The sequence below is a fragment of the Mytilus californianus genome, unplaced genomic scaffold, assembly GCF_021869535.1.
Source record: "Mytilus californianus isolate M0D057914Y unplaced genomic scaffold, xbMytCali1.0.p SCAF_4, whole genome shotgun sequence".
Taxonomy (NCBI): domain Eukaryota; kingdom Metazoa; phylum Mollusca; class Bivalvia; order Mytilida; family Mytilidae; genus Mytilus; species Mytilus californianus.
Window position 1 is genome coordinate 5,991,487 of NW_026262690.1, and position 18,836 is coordinate 6,010,322.

Below are 18,836 nucleotides of genomic sequence, written 5' to 3' on the forward strand. Positions count from 1 at the left end.
CATAAGGAGATGTGGTATGATTGTCAATGAAACAAAGAGTCCAAATGAAGCAGATTTAAGCAATTATAGATCACTGTATGGCCTTCAACAATGAGTTAAATCCCATATTCTATAGTCAGCATTTAGTATATATATATTTGACATAATTCTTTATATACATTGTACATCTCTATCATCTGACAATCAGTAGAATATCACAAAGTTTATCCAAAGTTCAGGTTATTTTCAGGATTAAATACAGATAAAAATTCAGGTGAATTCGCGCAAACGTAATACCTGTCAAATTTTAAATTCGCACAAATTTAGGTCGACCTATACATGAATATTTTTTCTTCAGTTGATGATCCAGACTTCAAGGCCGGTATACAGTCACTATCTATGATTTTAAAAGTACCTCCGTATCAAGATCATTTAGAACAACTTAAGGTTGGTATGTTTGGTTTCGCATCAAAAAAGTTTTAACATTATACATTGCTATTTTGTTTACTTGCAAGTCTTATTATTTAATGGCAGACACTACACAATAGTATGATATTGTTGATATAAGTACAGATAGTAAGGTCTTCTGTCTGTGAGCTCCTTAAAGATGCTCAGAAACTTGTGTTGAGATATCTTTGATTCATTTTACTTTGAATATCTCGAAAAAAAAATTGTGGAATGTGTTTCTGTTTAAAATAATCAATGATTGTGATAAAGATGGAATTGATTAAGATAGAACCAGACATATTTGATGTTACAAAACCATAATATTGGGTTTTGTGAAGAATTGAGTACAATATTATACATAGAAAAGATTAGCTGCTTTTTGTTCCATGTTTGATTTAAAAAAAAATCCATTTTGTTTTAAAACAAATGGACAAAATTGTACTATATCAAAACTGCCATGATATTATTGATTTAATTTCAGGCTATTTGCTTAGTAGTCAAAGACCGGTTATCAAAAGAAGCATTAGAAAAAGCAGAAAAATATAAAGAGGTAATATTTTTTTTACAAAAATACGGCCAAATCCTCAATTTGTCCTGAAAAGTACCAGCATATGAATGTCCATTTCCAAACAGACTTGTTATCTAATACTGTGTAATATTTTTAGCAATTCCTGTTTTCCTTTTTAGCTCACCTGGTTTTAAAAGCAATGTGAGCTATTGCCATTACTGGCATCTGTCGTCATCCATTGTTTCAAACTTAAAAAAAATCTTCATCTCTGAAACCAAAATATCAATTTTAGCCAAACTTGAAAGGAATGATCCTTAGGGGATCTAGTAGAAAGTTTGTATCTTTAATTCTTGTGAGTCATCTAACAATTCCACCGTCTCTAAAACTGGAACAGAATGGTCAAATGCATTAATTGTCTTTATGTTTTAAAACATTGCACCAAAACTATCAGACTTAAACTGTAAAGAGCAAAAATTATCATCAATACAAGAGTTACAAAAATGTTCATATGATAAAAATAGATGGATGACCTTAAGAAGTTTTTGCTTATAAATGACAACTTTTGTCAATATTTTTCATGATTTTGGCAATTATCTTGAAAATTATAATAGATAGATGTATGAGGGGGGTAAAAGGTAGATAGTTTGGGGGCGGGATCAATGTACCATTATTTACACATCAGACCGTATTGGTTAACAGAAATTTGGATACGCAAAACCAGTTACTTCATATCTGAAAAAACAGGCAATATACGCCCTCAATCTTAGAATTCATTCATACATTTTTGTATTATTCAAAATTATTTGTCAATATGTGTTCTAAAAGGATCACCAGTCCTTCACCTTTCATTTGATACCTTAATTACTAAAATATATTACATAGTTTGATATTTACACCTATACGTAGGATGTACTACTTTCCAGTATGTTTTTTTTTGACCGGGCCTGATTTGGTGGTGTTACATCTTACAAAGTCTATCCAAATCATTTTTCAAAGAATTCCGCTCAAACTCGCGCTAGGGGCTGACTAAAACTTGCAGTGAGGTGAGAGTTTTTTTTATTAGCAATGTGTTGAAGGCCTCACTTTGACTTCAAAATGAAGAACAGCAATAAAAGGGCTTTCCTTTGCTTTGGATGTACTGATTTTGTGTCATGGATGGATACCCCATATCCTTTGTTTTTCTATAATAGAAGTTGTTGATCTTAAATTTAGATTTTGACAAGTTTTCTTCTTTTTATACGACCGCAAAATTTTTGCAGTCGTATATTGGTATCTCATCGTCGTCGTCGTCATCCAAAGACATTTGGTTTTCGGGATAATATCTTTAGTATTAGTAAATAGAAATCTATGAAATTTAAACATAAGGTTTATAACCACAAAAGGAAGCTTGGGATTGATTTTGGGGGTTATGGTCCCAACAGTTTAGGAATTAGAGGCCAAAAAAGGGGCCCAAATAAGCATTTTTCTTGTTTCATGACAATAACTTGTGGAACAGTGTATGGATCTTTCTGAAATTATACCACAAGTTTCCATATCACAGAGGGATGGTTAAGATTGGCTTTGGGGGGTTATGGCTCAAACTGTTTAGGAATTAGGGGCAAAAAAGTGAGAAAAAACAATGGTGTCCTGGTTAATGGACAATTACTTAAGTACAAGTTACAGTGTGAGGGAGGTAATTCAAACACAACTTTGAATTACCTCCCTTATACTGCTTTTAAATTATGTATTTAAAGAAATGTTGTATTGTCTTGAGGTGATTAGCTGTCAATTCATTTTTAGAAGTTACTATTTTAATAATTTTAAAAATGCTGATTAAGGTAAATTGATTTTAGCTATGATTATGTATTTCATTTTCTATTTTAAGACTTTTATTATGGTTGCAAACTCCATTGGAAATTTGAATTGAGATTATGTCCATGTGTCCATGTCTTGAGGGAAATTTTTTTTTTTGGGGGGTGGGGGGGAGGTCAATTCACAAAAGCAAAAAATTGAATATAAATTCAAATCATATAACCAATTCTAAGTTCTTTGAATACAATTATTCTGTGTCAGAAACCTATTATGTGTCAAATTCAGACCTATATCAAGCGCGAATATTGTGTCCATTTTTGCCCCAACTGTTCAGGGTTGGACTTCTGCGGTCGTATCCAGCTGCACTCAGTGAAGCAATTTATTCCCAACTATCTCAAAAACTATTATAATAGGTAGATTCGATTCGCTCCTGTATGTAACAAGGTATTTGATTTTAACGAAAGAAACCTCTGTATTACTGAAAAATTATTACACCAGGGTTTTCGATATCACAAACTAGTCAAAACATTTACTAAATTTTATCATCAGTACAAGGATATCATTCGTAAATATAAATCAACATGCAGACATCTTATACGTTCAAGTATTTCACATCCAATATTTTATGGTAATATTCTTTACAAAGCACAAAAATGTCAACATTCACCTCAAAAGCTCTCTTGTTGTGCATTGTTATAAAATGATCTTGAATTCAATATGAAATAAATGCTATAGCTTTACTTGTCCTTTCACACGCCCCACATTATTAGACCACTTGGCAGAAGCCAATTGAAGGAACATATATTCTATTATGAAATTATGCATCTTCTTATTTTATTTTTAATCACAGATACTTCCCATGGCATAAAGTTTCTTTTTAAATGTAATTAAGAGCATGCCATACATATTACTGTAATACAAAATTCTTCCTAGCTAAACCAAATAAAAACCAAACAACCTATCATAGGCACTGCAAGACAACAAATTACTTATACATATATTAATTATACCCCATGCAACAACGTTGCATAGGGTATAATGTTTTCCACCCATCTGTCCCTCCATAAGTCCTTCTGTCAGTCTTTCAGTCCTGTTCTTGTCATCACAACTCCTCTGAAACCACACAACAAAATTTCATGAAACTTTGTAGATAATAAGGACATACTATGTAGATGTGAATATCGACAGGAAATAATGATTCAATTTTTATACGCCCGTTTACGGGACGTATAATGGTATACCTCTGTCCGTCCGTCCGTCTGTCCGTCGTCAACATGTCGGACATTAACTCAAAAACACTTTAACCAATTTGCATAAAACTTTGGTGAATTGTTTATATCTATTGACGTGAGCTCCCTTTCGTTTTTTATAAATTTTAGATTTTACGTTTCCGAGTTATGGGGTTTTAATCATTAAACTAGAGGCTCTCAAGAGCCTGTGTCGCTCACCTGATTCTACTTTGGTTTTGGAAATCATGTTAAAATAGATTAAAATCATAACAGATACCCTAATAATGAGTGAGGCCAAATTTAATTTAATATTGGCTCTGTAATTTAATAAAAAATCCTGGTGGCCATCTTGAACAGTAAATCAGCAACAAAGTAGCAACACTTCATCAGCACCTCATAAGAAACATTTATGCCATGTTTGGTTTCATTCCATTCAGTGCACCTCTAGAAAAAGCATTTTGATGTATTTCCAATAGGGTCTTGTGTTAAAGGAAGTCCTCCCGCTGGCGGCCATCGTGGATGATGGATCAGCTTCAAAGTAACAACACTTAGTCAGCACCTCATAAGAAACATTCATGCTATGTTTGGTTTCAATCCATTTAGTTGTTCTCTAAAAGAAGACATTTATATGTATTGTCCATAGGGTCCTTTGTTAAACACTGTCCCCAGCTGGTGGCCATCTTGGATGATGGATGGGCTTCAAAGTAACAACACTTGGTCAGCACTTCATAAGGAACATTCATGCCATGTTTGGTTTCATTCCATTCAGTGGTTCTCTAAAAGAAGACATTCTTATGTATTTCCCATGGGGTCCTATGTTAAACTAAGTCCCCTGCTGGCGGCCATCTTGGATGATGGATCGGCTTCAAAGTAACAACACTTGGTCAGCACGTCATAAGGAACATTCATGCCATGTTTGGTTTCATTCCATTCAGTGGTTCTCTAAAAGAAGACATTTGTATGTATTTCCCATAGGGTCCTATGTTGAACTAAGTCCCCCGCTGGCGTCCATCTTGGATGATGGATCGGCTTCAAAGTAACAACACTTGGTCAGCACCTCATAAGGAACATTCATCCCATGTTTGGTTTCGTTCCATTCAGTGGTTCTCAAAAAGAAGACATTTGTAAATATTTCCCATAGGGTCCTATGTTAAACTAAGTCCCAAGCTGGCGGCCATCTTGGATGATGGATTGGCTTCAAAGTAATAACACTTGGTCAGCACCTCATAAGGAACATTCATGCCATGTTTGGTTTCATTCCATTCAGTGGTTCTCTAAAAGAAGACATTTGTATGTATTTCCCATAGGGTCCTATGTTAAACTAAGTCCCCCACTGGCGGCCATCTTGGATGATGGATCGGCTTCAAAGTAACAACACTTGGTCAGCACCTCATAAGGAACATTCATGCCATGTTTGGTTTCATTCCATTCAGTGGTTTCCTAAAAGAAGACATTTGTATGTATTTTCCATAGGGTCCTATGTTAAACTAAGTCCCCCGCTGGCAGCCATCTTGGATGATGGATCGGCTTCAAAGTAACAACACTTGGTCAGCACCTCATAAGGAACATTCATCCCATGTTTGGTTTCATTCCATTCAGTGGTTCTCTAAAAGAGGACATTTGTATGTATTTCCCATAGGGTCCTATGTTAAACTAAGTCCCCAGCAGGCAGCCATCTTGGATGATGGATCGGCTTCAAAGTAACAACACTTGGTCAGCACCTCATAAGGAACATTAAGGAACATTCATGCCATGTTTGGTTTCATTCCATTCGGTTGTTCTCTAAAAGAAGACATTTGTATGTATTTCCCATAGGATCTTATGTTTAACTAAGTCCCCCCTGGCGGCCATCTTGGATGATGGATTGGCTTCAAAGTAACAACACTTGGTAAACACCTCATAAGGAACATTCATGCCATGTTTGGTTTCATTCCATTCAGTGGTTTCCTAAAAGAAGACATTTGTATGTATTTTCCATAAGGTCCTATGTTAAACTAAGTCCCCCGCTGGCGGCAATCTTGGATGATGGATCGGCTTCAAAGTAACAACACTTGGTCAGCACCTCATAAGGAACACTCATGCCATGTTTGGTTTCATTCCATTCAGTGGTTCTCTAAAAGAAGACATTTGTATGTATTTCCCATAGGGTCCTATGTTAAACTAAGTCCCCCACTGGCGGCCATCTTGGATGATGGATCGGTTTCAAAGTAACAACACTTGGTCAGCACCTCATAAGGAACATTCATGCCATGTTTGGTTTCATTCCATTCAGTGGTTTTCTAAAAGAAGACATTTGTATGTATTTCCCATAGGGTCCAATGTTAAAATAAGTCCCCCGCTGGCAGCCATCTTGGATGATGGATCGGCTTCAAAGTAACAACATTTGGTCAGCACCTCATAAGGAACATTCATGCCATGTTTGGTTTCATTCCATTCAGTGGTTCTCTAAAAGAAGACATTTGTATGTATTTCCCATAGGATCTTATGTTTAACTAAGTCCCCCCTGGCAGCCATCTTGGATGATGGATCGGCTTCAAAGTAACAACACTTGGTTAGCACCTCATAAGGAACATTCATGCCATGTTTGGTTTCATTCCATTCATTCCATTCAGTGGTTCTCTAAAAGAAGACATTTGTATGTATTTCCCATAGGGTCCTATGTTAAACTAAGTCACCCGCTGGCGGCCATCTTGGATGATGGATCGGCTTCAAAGTAACAACACTTGGTCAGCCTCATAAGGAACATTCATGCTATGTTTGGTTCCATTCCATTCAGTGGTTCTCTAGAAGAAGTTCAAAATGTAAAAAGTTAACGAAGACGACGACGGACAACGACGGAAGAATGACGCCAAGTGATGAGAAAAGCTCACTTGGCCCTTCGGGCCAGGTGAGCTAAAAAGGGGGGATTTTCCAGTTTTCGGACAATAACTCAAGAATGCTTTCAGCAGTTTTTTTATGAAACTTTGGTGAATTGTTAATATCTATTGATGTAACCTCCTTTTAGAATTTTATAAATTTTACATTTTAAATTTCTGAGTTATTGGGTTTTATTCATTAAAAAAGGGGGGATTTTCCAGTTTTCGGACAATAACTCAAAAATGCTGTCAGCAATTCTCATGAAACTTTGGTGAATTGTTTATTTCTATTGATGTAAGCTCCCTTTTGATTTTCATAAATTTCTAATATGACATTTAGAATTAATTGAACTTATTTGTTTATAGTCTGACAACAGATTTACTAAGTATTGCGCAACAGCACAGTGTTTTGCACAACAGCAAGAAATCTTTAATTGAATATAAATTCAATTCATATAACCAATTTCAAATTCTTTGACCTCATTTATTCAGAAACCTATAATACATGTATGTCAAATATTTAATTACAATCCAAATTCAGACCTGTATCAAACTTGAATATTGTGTCCATTTTTGCCCCAACTGTTCAGGGTTGGACCTCTGCGGGCGTATCCAGCTGCGCTCAGCGAAGCAGTTTATTTTTCTTGGAGTTATCAGCCTTTTGAATTTAGAATTTTTCCTATAATATACTACTGCAAAAGTTTGTCATCATAAATCCTCTGAAACCAAACAACAGAATTTCATGAAACTTTGTAAATAATAAGTACATACTATGTAGATGTGCATATTGACAGGAAATTATGATTCATTGTTTTTTCTAGGAGTTATGCCTATTGAATTATAATTTTGCCCTAGATATTCTATTGCAACAATTTGTCAGTGCAACTCCTCTGAAACCATACAACAGATATTCTATTGCAACAGTTTGTCAGTGCAACTTCTCTGAAACCATACAACAGAATTTCATGAAACTTTGTAGTTAATAATGACATAATATGTAGATCTGTATATCCACAAGAAATTTTAATCAGTTGACTTTTGTAAGAGTTATGATTCCTTGAACTAAGGAATCTGGTGAGACTTTGTTTGCCCAGTGACAATGTGGGGGCATGGGGTATTTGAGCATGCTCAAACAAGTTTCTTTCGTTTATTTCTAAAAATATTTTTGAGGTTTGATTCCCAATGTCAAACAGAGCTTTCTTCTCTAGAAATTAAGTTTTTAACATAGGCATTATTAGTTACATAATTTGATTAACTTCTGTTTGTATACAACAATTACTATGGTTTAAATGATGTTAATTGCTTTGATGATCTACTGCTCCTAAAAGATCCCCTCCATGAGTTAATAATTTGCTTTGAGGATCTACTGCTCCTTAAAGATCCCCTCCATGAGTTAATAATTTGCTTTGAGGATCTACTGCTCCTTAAAGATCCCCTCCATGAGTTAATAATTTGCTTTGATGATCTACTGCTCCTAAAAGATCCCCTCCATGAGTTAATAATTTGCTTTGAGGATCTACTGCTCCTTAAAGATCCCCTCCATGAGCTAATAATTTGCTTTGAGGATCTACTGCTCCTTAAAGATCCCCTCCATGAGTTAATAATTTGCTTTGAGGATCTACTGCTCCTTAAAGATCCCCTCCATGAGTTAATAATTTGTAATTTGCTTTGAGGATCTACTGCTCCTTAAAGATCCCCTCCATGAGTTAATAATTTGCTTTGAGGATCTACTGCTCCTTAAAGATCCCCTCCATGAGTTAATAATTTGCTTTGAGGATCTACTGCTCCTTAAAGATCCCCTCCATGAGTTAATAATTTGTAATTTGCTTTGAGGATCTACTGCTCCTTAAAGATCCCCTCCATGAGTTAATAATTTGCTTTGAGGATCTACTGCTCCTTAAAGATCCCCTCCATGAGTTAATAATTTGCTTTGAGGATCTACTGCTCCTTAAAGATCCCCTTGATGGATTATTAATGTCCAATATAATTCATAAAGTCACAAAAAACCTTGAATTAATATATATATATATATAAATTTATTGCAGGATAATATAGAACATCTTGAATTAGAAAAAACATCATTAGGTTTTGATACAGGAGGTATGTATTACACAAATATTAAATCTACAGATAGTAACATTGTTTGATTTTAAACATATTTTATTCATTAAGATATGAAAAGGATTGAGCAACAGGCACAGCCTATAAAAGCTCTCTCCATATTATATGTACAAGGTATAATTCAATTATAACAACTGTATTTAAAATAATGTAATATAGTGGAACATGCATGCTACTTATGAGCACACACGAGCAAATATATGTTTACAGTGTTACTAATTGTAAAGTATATTTAAGTATATAGGCAATTACTCATCATTTATTCAAGTACCTTGAAACATGCAAATATCCTTAATAAGTCATTAGAAATATATATGTATGGCTTGAAAGAGACACTAAGCTTACTTAGTGGAATAAATGAATTAATGTTGAAGTGGAGGAGAAAAAAAATAAACAATAAAACTAAATAAAACAAAAATTTAGTAAATTTCAAACAAAACATTGAGTGTCACTGATATATTTCTGAACAGATTTAAAAATAGCAATATTCATATCATATGAAAATAATCTGTTTCCAAAAAGTAATAACTCAATATTTATGTCAACATTATCATCAATGGAGTAAATGGAATCAAGTAGGATCTGTCTTACATCATTGTACTTAGGGCAAATAAAAAAGAAATGTTGGTTATCCTCAACAGGGTGATTACAGTTTGCACAAAAAGTGTTCTCGATTAAGAACTGATTAAACAAATGAGATTTTAGGTTGCTAGCATTATTTCTGAGTTGACAATGACTTATATTAAGTTTCCTTATCCCATAGTTGAAAGGTTTAAATATATCATCAGTCCTATAAAACTTGTCCAGTCCACTTCTAAATATACTCAAACTTGGGGATTTTTGTAAACTCAAGTTATTTATGTTCTAAAGTTAGAGTACAATTTTGTCAATACTTCATGTAGCACTGGAGTGTTGACATAGAATATATATGAAAAGAAAAAAAATATATGAATACTGGTTGTTGATTGATAAAAAAGAAAGATTTGAAAAATTTTATTAACTTTTCATCAAGTTAAAACTTATATTGGGGTCATATTGAACCATATTCATAAAGCAAGTTGACTTGCAGAAAGATAGATCTCATAGATAAAATGAGACATTATTAGGGAAGCTAGACTACTGAATCTAAAAATATTTCTAATGCCTCAAATATTGAATTATAATATTAATCTTATACACAAGTTAACCTATACTAAAGTTAACCTAAGAAAGGCGAACAACAAGTGAGAAAAACTTATAATGTTTGAAATGCAATATGTTATGTGTAAACAAAAATGTCAGAAAAGTCACATTAAAGGATCACCGCAGTAACTAGAAGCAACAAAATTTCTTTAAAACCAGATATAAGTTTCTGACAACCTACAATTCTGTTAGTTTTTTGTTGGTATAAAAATTTAACAATATAAAAATTAACTTAAAATTGTTAATTGTGTATGCTTGGTTTTTAATTTATTTTATTTTTTCAGATTATATAATCAATGAAGCTGCAAAGATTTTACGTTTAATTCATATAAGAGATTTACGAGATCTACAGAACCAAATAAACCAGGCTATTGTAGCTGTGCAAGCTTTGATAGCTAATCCTAAAACAGACAGTAGACTTGGCAAAGTTGGCAGAATGTAAATTCCATCCAAGTATTGATAATGACACAAATAAATAAGTGCTATTTAACTTGTACTTCAGTTAGAAGAACAAGAACATTGATTTTTTTGCTTTAATGAAATGTTACAGACACAAAAAACTGTATTGAATATAGATTACTCAACATTAACACTGTTCAGTTGTATGGGCATAAATAACTTTATGATGACTTTTTATGTCTACAACCAAAAGTTTAAAGTGATAGAGTAAATTGAGGGGTATCAAATTCATCTGCTGAATAGATGTTTCCTAAATAAGCTCCGAGATCATTATTTTTGCTATCCATTAGTTATACTACATGTACACAACAAATGTTTAGGTCCCATACAGGACACTGTCCACTTCAAATTGATTAACTGGTCATGGCAATGTGAACCCCTCCAAAAAGACAAACAAGTAGGTACACTAAACATCAGAGGTAGATTTAGGTGTAGAAACATGAAACACATTTTTTCTAGAGGTTATTGATGTGTAAACTGGCCCATTAACTTACAAACTGAATGGAAGTCCAAAGGACTTTTATGTAAAGTTTGTTAGTCAGTGACCCAGTTATGGATAAACCAATAACCTCTAGAAAATTTGTGTTAATGTTGATCGGGTGTCTTTTTCTGAGCATCCCTTCTGGGCATCTTGCAAAAACACTTTTTGGGTTTAAAAATATTTTACCAAGTATCATTCAACATACAACAGAAAAATCTTAAACTTGAAATTTTAGGATTAAACTATCAAAAAATTAAGTGTCGTTAAGTGTATTTCAGAAAAATCCTTTTAAATCAAGGGCAGATAATTATATTGAATTTGATAGGACAATTTGTTTTTTTGTGACCCTCTATTTTAATTTAATATTTCGGAGGTATTTATGAAAAGCAATTCTTTAATTGAATTTTAACCAATTGTATCATTTAATGTTTCCTCAATAAGGAAAATTAAAATAAGTTTCCCCTATATAACCCATATAAAATAAATGGAATATTGTTAATTTCAATGGATTTTAGCAAAAAAACAAGGTCCTTGACTCCCAGGTTTATTTTGAAATGTGAAAGTACACTGACCTAGAAGTCTTTTACAAAATTTAAGAAAAATCTATTGTCGAACATTTAGACACCCCAGCTACATTAAATACTTATAATTCTCAAAACACTTCCGACAAAACTATGCAAGGTGAACACCTCCAAAAAACACATGAATAGGATTTTTCAAAACCATGGGCATTATTCCTGCTAAATTGGCCTTCTTTTACTTTAGTGTACTATGTACTTTTGGTTAGGTTTTGTTTTATTTTAGGGTTCAGGATAATGTAATGGCTATAAATGGAGTCTGGGTTAGTTTAGTATAGCTCTATATTGGTATAGACCCCTTAAGTAAAAGAAGGCCACTAAATGGACACTACTAGTTTCCCCAAAGACTTAGTATAACATGTTGATATTTATGGGGTTTTAAGAAAACAGTATAGTTTAGGTTTAATTTTTTACAACATGTATTTGTTTTTGTTGTTACACATGTACTTAAATTTAAATGTCTAAACATGTCCATAGTAGTGCCAAATAAAACTTGTCTGATAATTATCTGGTACATATTTATTTCACAAGAGTATATGCAGAATCTACTTAGTAGTATTGATGTACTTCCTGACAGAAATCATTTATTTTAAGGTCCTGTTCAGATTGTCATAGTAATTTTATATGTTTGGTTGTGTTAGTCGTTTTCAAGTCAGGAATATGACAGTTGTTTTTTGTTTGTTTGATGTGTTTGAGCTTTTGATTTTGCCATTTGATAAGGGACTTTCTGTTTTGAATTTTCTTTGGAGTTTGGTATTTTTGTTATTTTACTTTTTTCATTATAAAATTAAAGGGGCATTAGCTCAATTCATGTTCACTGATATGACCAAAATTCTCATATTTCATTTATAACATACTAAAACTGTGATTCAAATGAGTTGAGTTATTGACTTGCAAGCCATTAATACATCAGTGATGTTTTTGAGGTTATTTTGATGAAATTGACTTTTATCATGTCAAAGAAGCAGACTATTGAATGGTTATGTTATATTAGTAACAGTTTTTTTCTAGAGGTGTCAGCTGGTCAATTAACTCACAAACTGGATTTGGACTATTTTAGTAAAGTTTGTGAGTCAGCAGCCCAGTTTATAAACCAAAACCTCTTGAAAAATGTGTTAAATCCTTACAATTCTCAACCTGAACATTTGTTCTTTTTATACGCCCGTTTACGGGACGCATTATGGTATACCGTTGACCGTCTGTCCGTCTGTCTGTCTGTCTGTCCGTCCGTCCGTCGTCAACATGTCGGACATTAACTCAAAAACGCTTTAACCAATATGCATGAAACTTTGGTGAATTGTTTATATCTATTGACACGAGCTCCCTTTCGTTTTTTATAAGTTTCAGATTTACCGTTTCCGAGTTTTGGGGTTTTATTCATTAAATTTGGATTTTCCAGTTTGTGGACAATAACTCAAAAACAATTTCACCAATTTGCAAGAAACTTTGGTGAATTGTTTATTTCTATCGACATGAGCTCCCTTTTGATTTTTATAAATTTTAGACCATACGTTTCCGATTTATGGGGTTTTATTCATTACAAAAAGGAGGATTTTCCAGTTTTCGGCCAATAACTCAAAAATGCTTTCAGCATTTTTTCTGAAACTTTGGTGAATTGTTTATATCTATTCAGTATTGATTGATGTAAGCTCCCTTTAGAATTTTATAAATTTTACATTTTACATTTCCGAGTTATGGGGTTTTATTCATTAAAATAGAGGGGATTTTCCAGTTTTAGGACAATAACTCAAAAACAATTTCACCAATTTGCAAGAAACTTTGGTGAATTGTTTATTTCTATCGACATGAGCTCCCTTTAGATTTTTTTTAAATTTTAGACTATACGTTTTCGATTTATGGGCTTTTATTCATTACAAAAAGGGGGATTTTCCAGTTTTCAGACAAAAACTCAAAAATGCTTTCAACATTTTTTATGAAACTTTGGTAAATTATTTATATCTATTGTTGTAAGCTCCCTTTTGATTTTTATAAATTTAAGATTTTACGTTTCTGAGTTATAAGATTTTATTCATAAAAAAAGGGTTGTTTTTCAAGTTTTTGGACAATATCCTTAAAGTGCTTGGAGCAGTTTTCATTAAACTTTGATGACTGGTTTATATCTATTAAGATAACCTCCCTTTAATTTTTTATAAATTTCTGATATAACATTGTTTCTTTCAATTTTGACTTTCTTAGAACCCCAGGATTCAATTCTCACATGAATATATCACAGTGAAATCCACATAGTGTTTACATATATAGGTTACAAAAACAGTTTCTTCAACATGGTCTATTGAAGTGAAATCCAAGGGGAAAAATCATAATGGACCAATCACATTCCAGAGTTCTTGAAAAGTGGTGGTCCGAAGGCAAAGGCAAAATATGGCAAAGGAACAACACAATTTTGGTATTTTGGAGTAGAAATAATTGTGAGGACCATCAGATTTTCTTCAAGGACCACTAGGGAAAAAAAGATTTCAAGTTTTTGAAGATATGCAAACCATATAAGAATTATTGTATGCAAACCATATAAGAATTATTGTAGGTATTCTACTCGATCTTAAAATAAAATCATTACCTTTTGTATTTCGATTATTTCATTTAAAAATATCAGAATGTATGGTAACAGAATTTTTCATTTCAATCAGGTACCGGGGTAAATAAAATGTAAGAAATATTTATGGAAAGCTTTTTTTTACCAATTTTACCATATACAAAATGTATATAAAGTTTCATGTACATGTATGCATATGATTTTAAAAGTAAATTTAACTAAATTAGGATAGGATAAAATTTATATATGGTAAAATATAAACAGAGAGAGCCCTGGGAATACACCTATGTTTTAATTACAGAATCACAACCAGTACATTAAATATGTTGCAGTGATGGCACAATGTTAATGTTGTTGACCTAAAATCTGTAAATGTAAAAAAAAAATTCAAATTCAAATATAAAATGGTGGAGGGTGAACAATTATTGTTTTGCACTAGAAACAGTGGTTGAATTATTATTTTTTTTTCTCTCATCAGTTTTATGCTAACATAACTTTTCTTTCTTGATGATTTGCTATAATAAATTGTGTTCTTTCTATGAGAGGCATGGTTGCCTTTTTAAATGCCTGTCTAAGATGGGAAGTATTATGGTATATTGTGTCTGTCTGTCCGTGGTCAACACTATGGACAATAACTCAAAAACACTCACCAATTTTCATGAAACTTTGGTGAATTGTTTATATCTATTGACGTAAGCTCCCTTTCGATTTTTTTAAATTTTACATTTTACCTTTCCAAGTTATGGGATTTTAATCATAAAAAATTAGGGATTTCAGTTTTCTGACTAAATGCTTTGAGCAATTTTCATGGAACTTTGGTGAATTGTCTATTTATATTGACATAAGTTCCCTTTTGATTATTTTTTAAATTTCTGATTTTACGTTTTGGAGTAATGGGACTTTATTCATAAAAAAGGGGTGATTTTCCAGTTTTCAGACAATAACTCAAAAACCCTATAAGCATTTTTCATGAAACTCTGGTGAGTTGTTCAAAATGTATATCTATTGAAATAAGCTCCCTTTTGTTTTTTATAAATTTCTATAGCGGAGTTATGGAACTTTATTCATTGAAAAAATCGATGAAATTCACAGTATTTCTAGTTGATCATATAAATTCATTAGTGATGTCACAATAACAAAAACAGAAGAATTGAATTTGATCAATGAAAGTCTGACAACAATCAAACCAAAAGTGATTTTCAAAAAAATTAACTTCCATAGTTGGAGAAAATATAAATAGGCCTAGAAATAGAGAATGACTATTATAACATCTCCTACTTTATACAGATTCTAATAGTTCACTATAGGTTATGAGTATTGATTATTACCTGTTATTTTACACATCTTTTTCCTTTGGTATTTATGTTTAGGATAGTTGTCTTATTTTACAATTGTTCCTTTATTTTATACAAATGTACTCATTATGGTCAACTGTTAATGTAAACTACGTACTCATTATGGTCAACTGTTAATGTAAACTACGTACTCATTATGGTCAACTGTTAATGTAAACTACGTACTCATTATGGTCAACTGTTAATGTAAACTATTTGTCATAGGTTGAATCCGTTTATGCAATAAATGGTTCAAAAAGGGAAATATTTGATTTTAATTTCTTCCTATTAAAACCTGAATGATATCAAAATTGTATAAAGTTGAACCTGAAACGTTGAAAACTTTATATATTATTGTCTATATCTTTGTCGCCTAACCTAGCCCCTGACCTCTTTCCCATGCTTCAATTATCACATTTATTAGGTAGATCTATTCCCCAGTAATTATGTTCAATAGGTCAATTTGGTATATTGATTAACTGTAACAAGTATGTGTCTATCTGACATATTCATATACAAATGAAAATTGTATGTCATCTGTTGCAAAAAGGGTTAGTACAACCTGACAGATCTGGTATGTCCCATGCCTGTGGACTGTCAGCATCAGAAGGTTCCATCAACTACCTGACACATCTCGTATGTCCCATACCTGTGGACTGTCAGCATCAGATGGTTCCATCCACAACCTGAAAGATCTCGTATGTCCCATGCCTGTGGACTGTCAGCATCAGATGGTTCCATCCACTACCTGACACATCTCGTATGTCCCATGCTTGTGGACTGTCAGCATTAAATGGTTCCATCCACTACCTGATACATCTCGTATGTCCCATGCTTGTGGACTGTCAGCATCAGATGGTTCCATCCACTACCTGACACATCTCGTATGTCCCATGATTGTGGACTGTCAGCATCAGATGGTTCCATCCACAACCTGACACATCTCGTATGTCCAATGCTTGTGGACTGTCAGCATCAGATGGTTCCATCCACAACCTGACACATCTCGTATGTCCCATGCTTGTGGACTGTCAGCATCAGATGGTTCCATCCACTACTTGACACATCTCATATGTCCCATGCCTGTAGACTGTTAGCATCAGATGGTTCCATCCACTACCTGACACATCTTATATGTCCAATACTTGTGGACTCTCAATATCAGATGATTCCATCCACAAAGTAGCCAGTGTATTGGTACTGGTATGATATAAATGATAAATTATTAGTGTAAGTTTTCAGTTCTTCACATATTATATAATTCTACTATTACTTATTTGTAGATATCGTATTGCCTGGGAACAGTATATCTAATCAATATATATGTTCCTGGTATTGCTTATCGTTTTTGCTATAAACAGTTTCTGTCTATCCGTTTCAGTTTTCGATCAAAAACAAGAAATACTTTAAACTAAATCGTCATTAAAGGGCAATAACTCCTATGAGGAATCGTCCAATGCTTTCTTGTATTGCTGATCATTTTGCTTTTTTTCAATTTCTCCCTTAAAAATTATAGTTTATGAGATAATAAGCAAAACAACGAAAATTACTTTAAAATGGCATTTAAGGGCAATGAATCTTGTAGGGAATTATCTGATAATTTTGATCAAAATAGGAAGTATGTACGTCCTGAGCATTTTTGGCTCTGTCAGATTTTCTCTATCTATTATTAGATATAAGACAATAAATTCATTTTACCCTTGTTCTATTTTTAGCTATGGAGGTCATGTTTGTTGATGGACAGGAATCAAAATAAAAAACACAAATTTTAAACTAGATACCATAAGTTTGGTGTCAGACCACCAATTCAAAATCTCTTATCTATTCAACCAAATTTTGCAATTTTCACAGCTTTCTAAATACTTTACCTTAACTTTGACTTCACATGAACCAGGTATATCCTGAATTGTACATGTATCACCTTTCTACGTGCCAATTTTCGACCAATGTTTAAAGTCTTGTAGCGAAATACTACAGCTCGGAAGCAAAATACTACTAAAATTAACCCCTGGTTTTCTGTAAATCTTAAATAAGTATACTATAGAGCACATTAATCCTCAATTTTTAATGCAAACTCAAAGACAAGTAAATTTTGGCTCAAAATGGTCTAAATATATTTCTCTTTCACCAAAAGGTTCATTTTTGCAAATTTGTTTGTTAGTTTAAGTAAACAATGACATCAACAGCACTATTTTTTGTCAGGGAAGGGCTACTTTTAAATACATTCTAAATTGAAGTGGGTGAATTGGTGGTCTGACACCTAAGGATCGTTTACTTACAATTTGGTGGAACTTGGTCTGGAAGATCCAAAGGGAACGTTATGTCGACGACGGACACTCTTTTTGCAATTTTCGCGTTATGTATCAACAACGACGAACTGACGCGAAATGGTCGCAATTAGCCACCATATAATACAATGTTCTTCAAAGATCTGACCCATTGTTATATTAGGCCCAAGTCTAAAGAATCCGACTTTTTTTCGTTATATTCACAGAACCGAGAGAATTATACGCCTATATATATATCTGGGTTATGTATGGTAGGTAAAATAATGACCAACAATGCTATATTCATATATTCGTCTGTTCGCCCTTCCGTTTCCTAAAATGTTTCGCACTTTCCTCCTGAACTACAAATCAGAATTTTCTGATATTTGCCATCAAGCTTCATGTGAACATGCTATACTGTGTGAAGCATTTTCTGATTTCAGATTCTTCGCTCATCCGCTTCCTGTATGCCAAATACAGTTTTACCTATATATTAGCGTCCTAGGGTAGTATATGTATGTGGTATCAAGCTTCATTCAAGTAAGCATGCTTATTCTGTATGATGAATTTTCCGCTTCACCGATTATGAACTCCTTGTTAGCCATGTACTTCTATTTCTTTATACACATGATGGCCATTTATAAAATGTAGGCAACGTTATTCTCCAGAACTTTCTTTAAAGTCTCATTTAACACCGGTATACTACTGTTGCCTTTATTTAACGACATTCATGTTAGCACCGTGTGATGCATTTTCAGATTCGTTGCTCATTCACAACCTGTCAGTTACCGAATACTATACATATTTTTTACACATTATGGCCATATAGTCTTATATTCCTGATGTTATTCAGTGTTATTTAGTGTTTCATGTTTTCATTTCAATAATAAAATATTTTTATTCTTTTTATTATGATTTTGAAAAGTCCCATGGCATGATATGAAATGCATTTTTAGAGAATAAAACATTAGAAAAAATCACAATTACATTACTAAATTATTTCAAGCTAAACAAGAAAATAAACATAATGGACAACCCAGCCCCACCCCCT

General features: G+C 33.0%; 1 protein-coding gene across 1 annotated transcript in view; it reads left to right on the forward strand.

Annotated features, from left to right (window-relative positions):
- The window catches only part of LOC127737349 (RNA transcription, translation and transport factor protein-like), a 35,115-nt gene extending 19,332 nt beyond the window's left edge, over positions 1–15,783 (forward strand). The window contains exons 4-7 of the mRNA XM_052247968.1: positions 338–426; positions 908–976; positions 8,855–8,909; positions 10,397–15,783. Coding sequence (XP_052103928.1) covers positions 338–426; positions 908–976; positions 8,855–8,909; positions 10,397–10,554 — 371 coding nt within the window. The 3' untranslated portion in view covers positions 10,555–15,783. The remainder of the gene's footprint in view (positions 1–337; positions 427–907; positions 977–8,854; positions 8,910–10,396) is intronic.
- Positions 15,784–18,836: the final 3,053 nt, after the last annotated feature.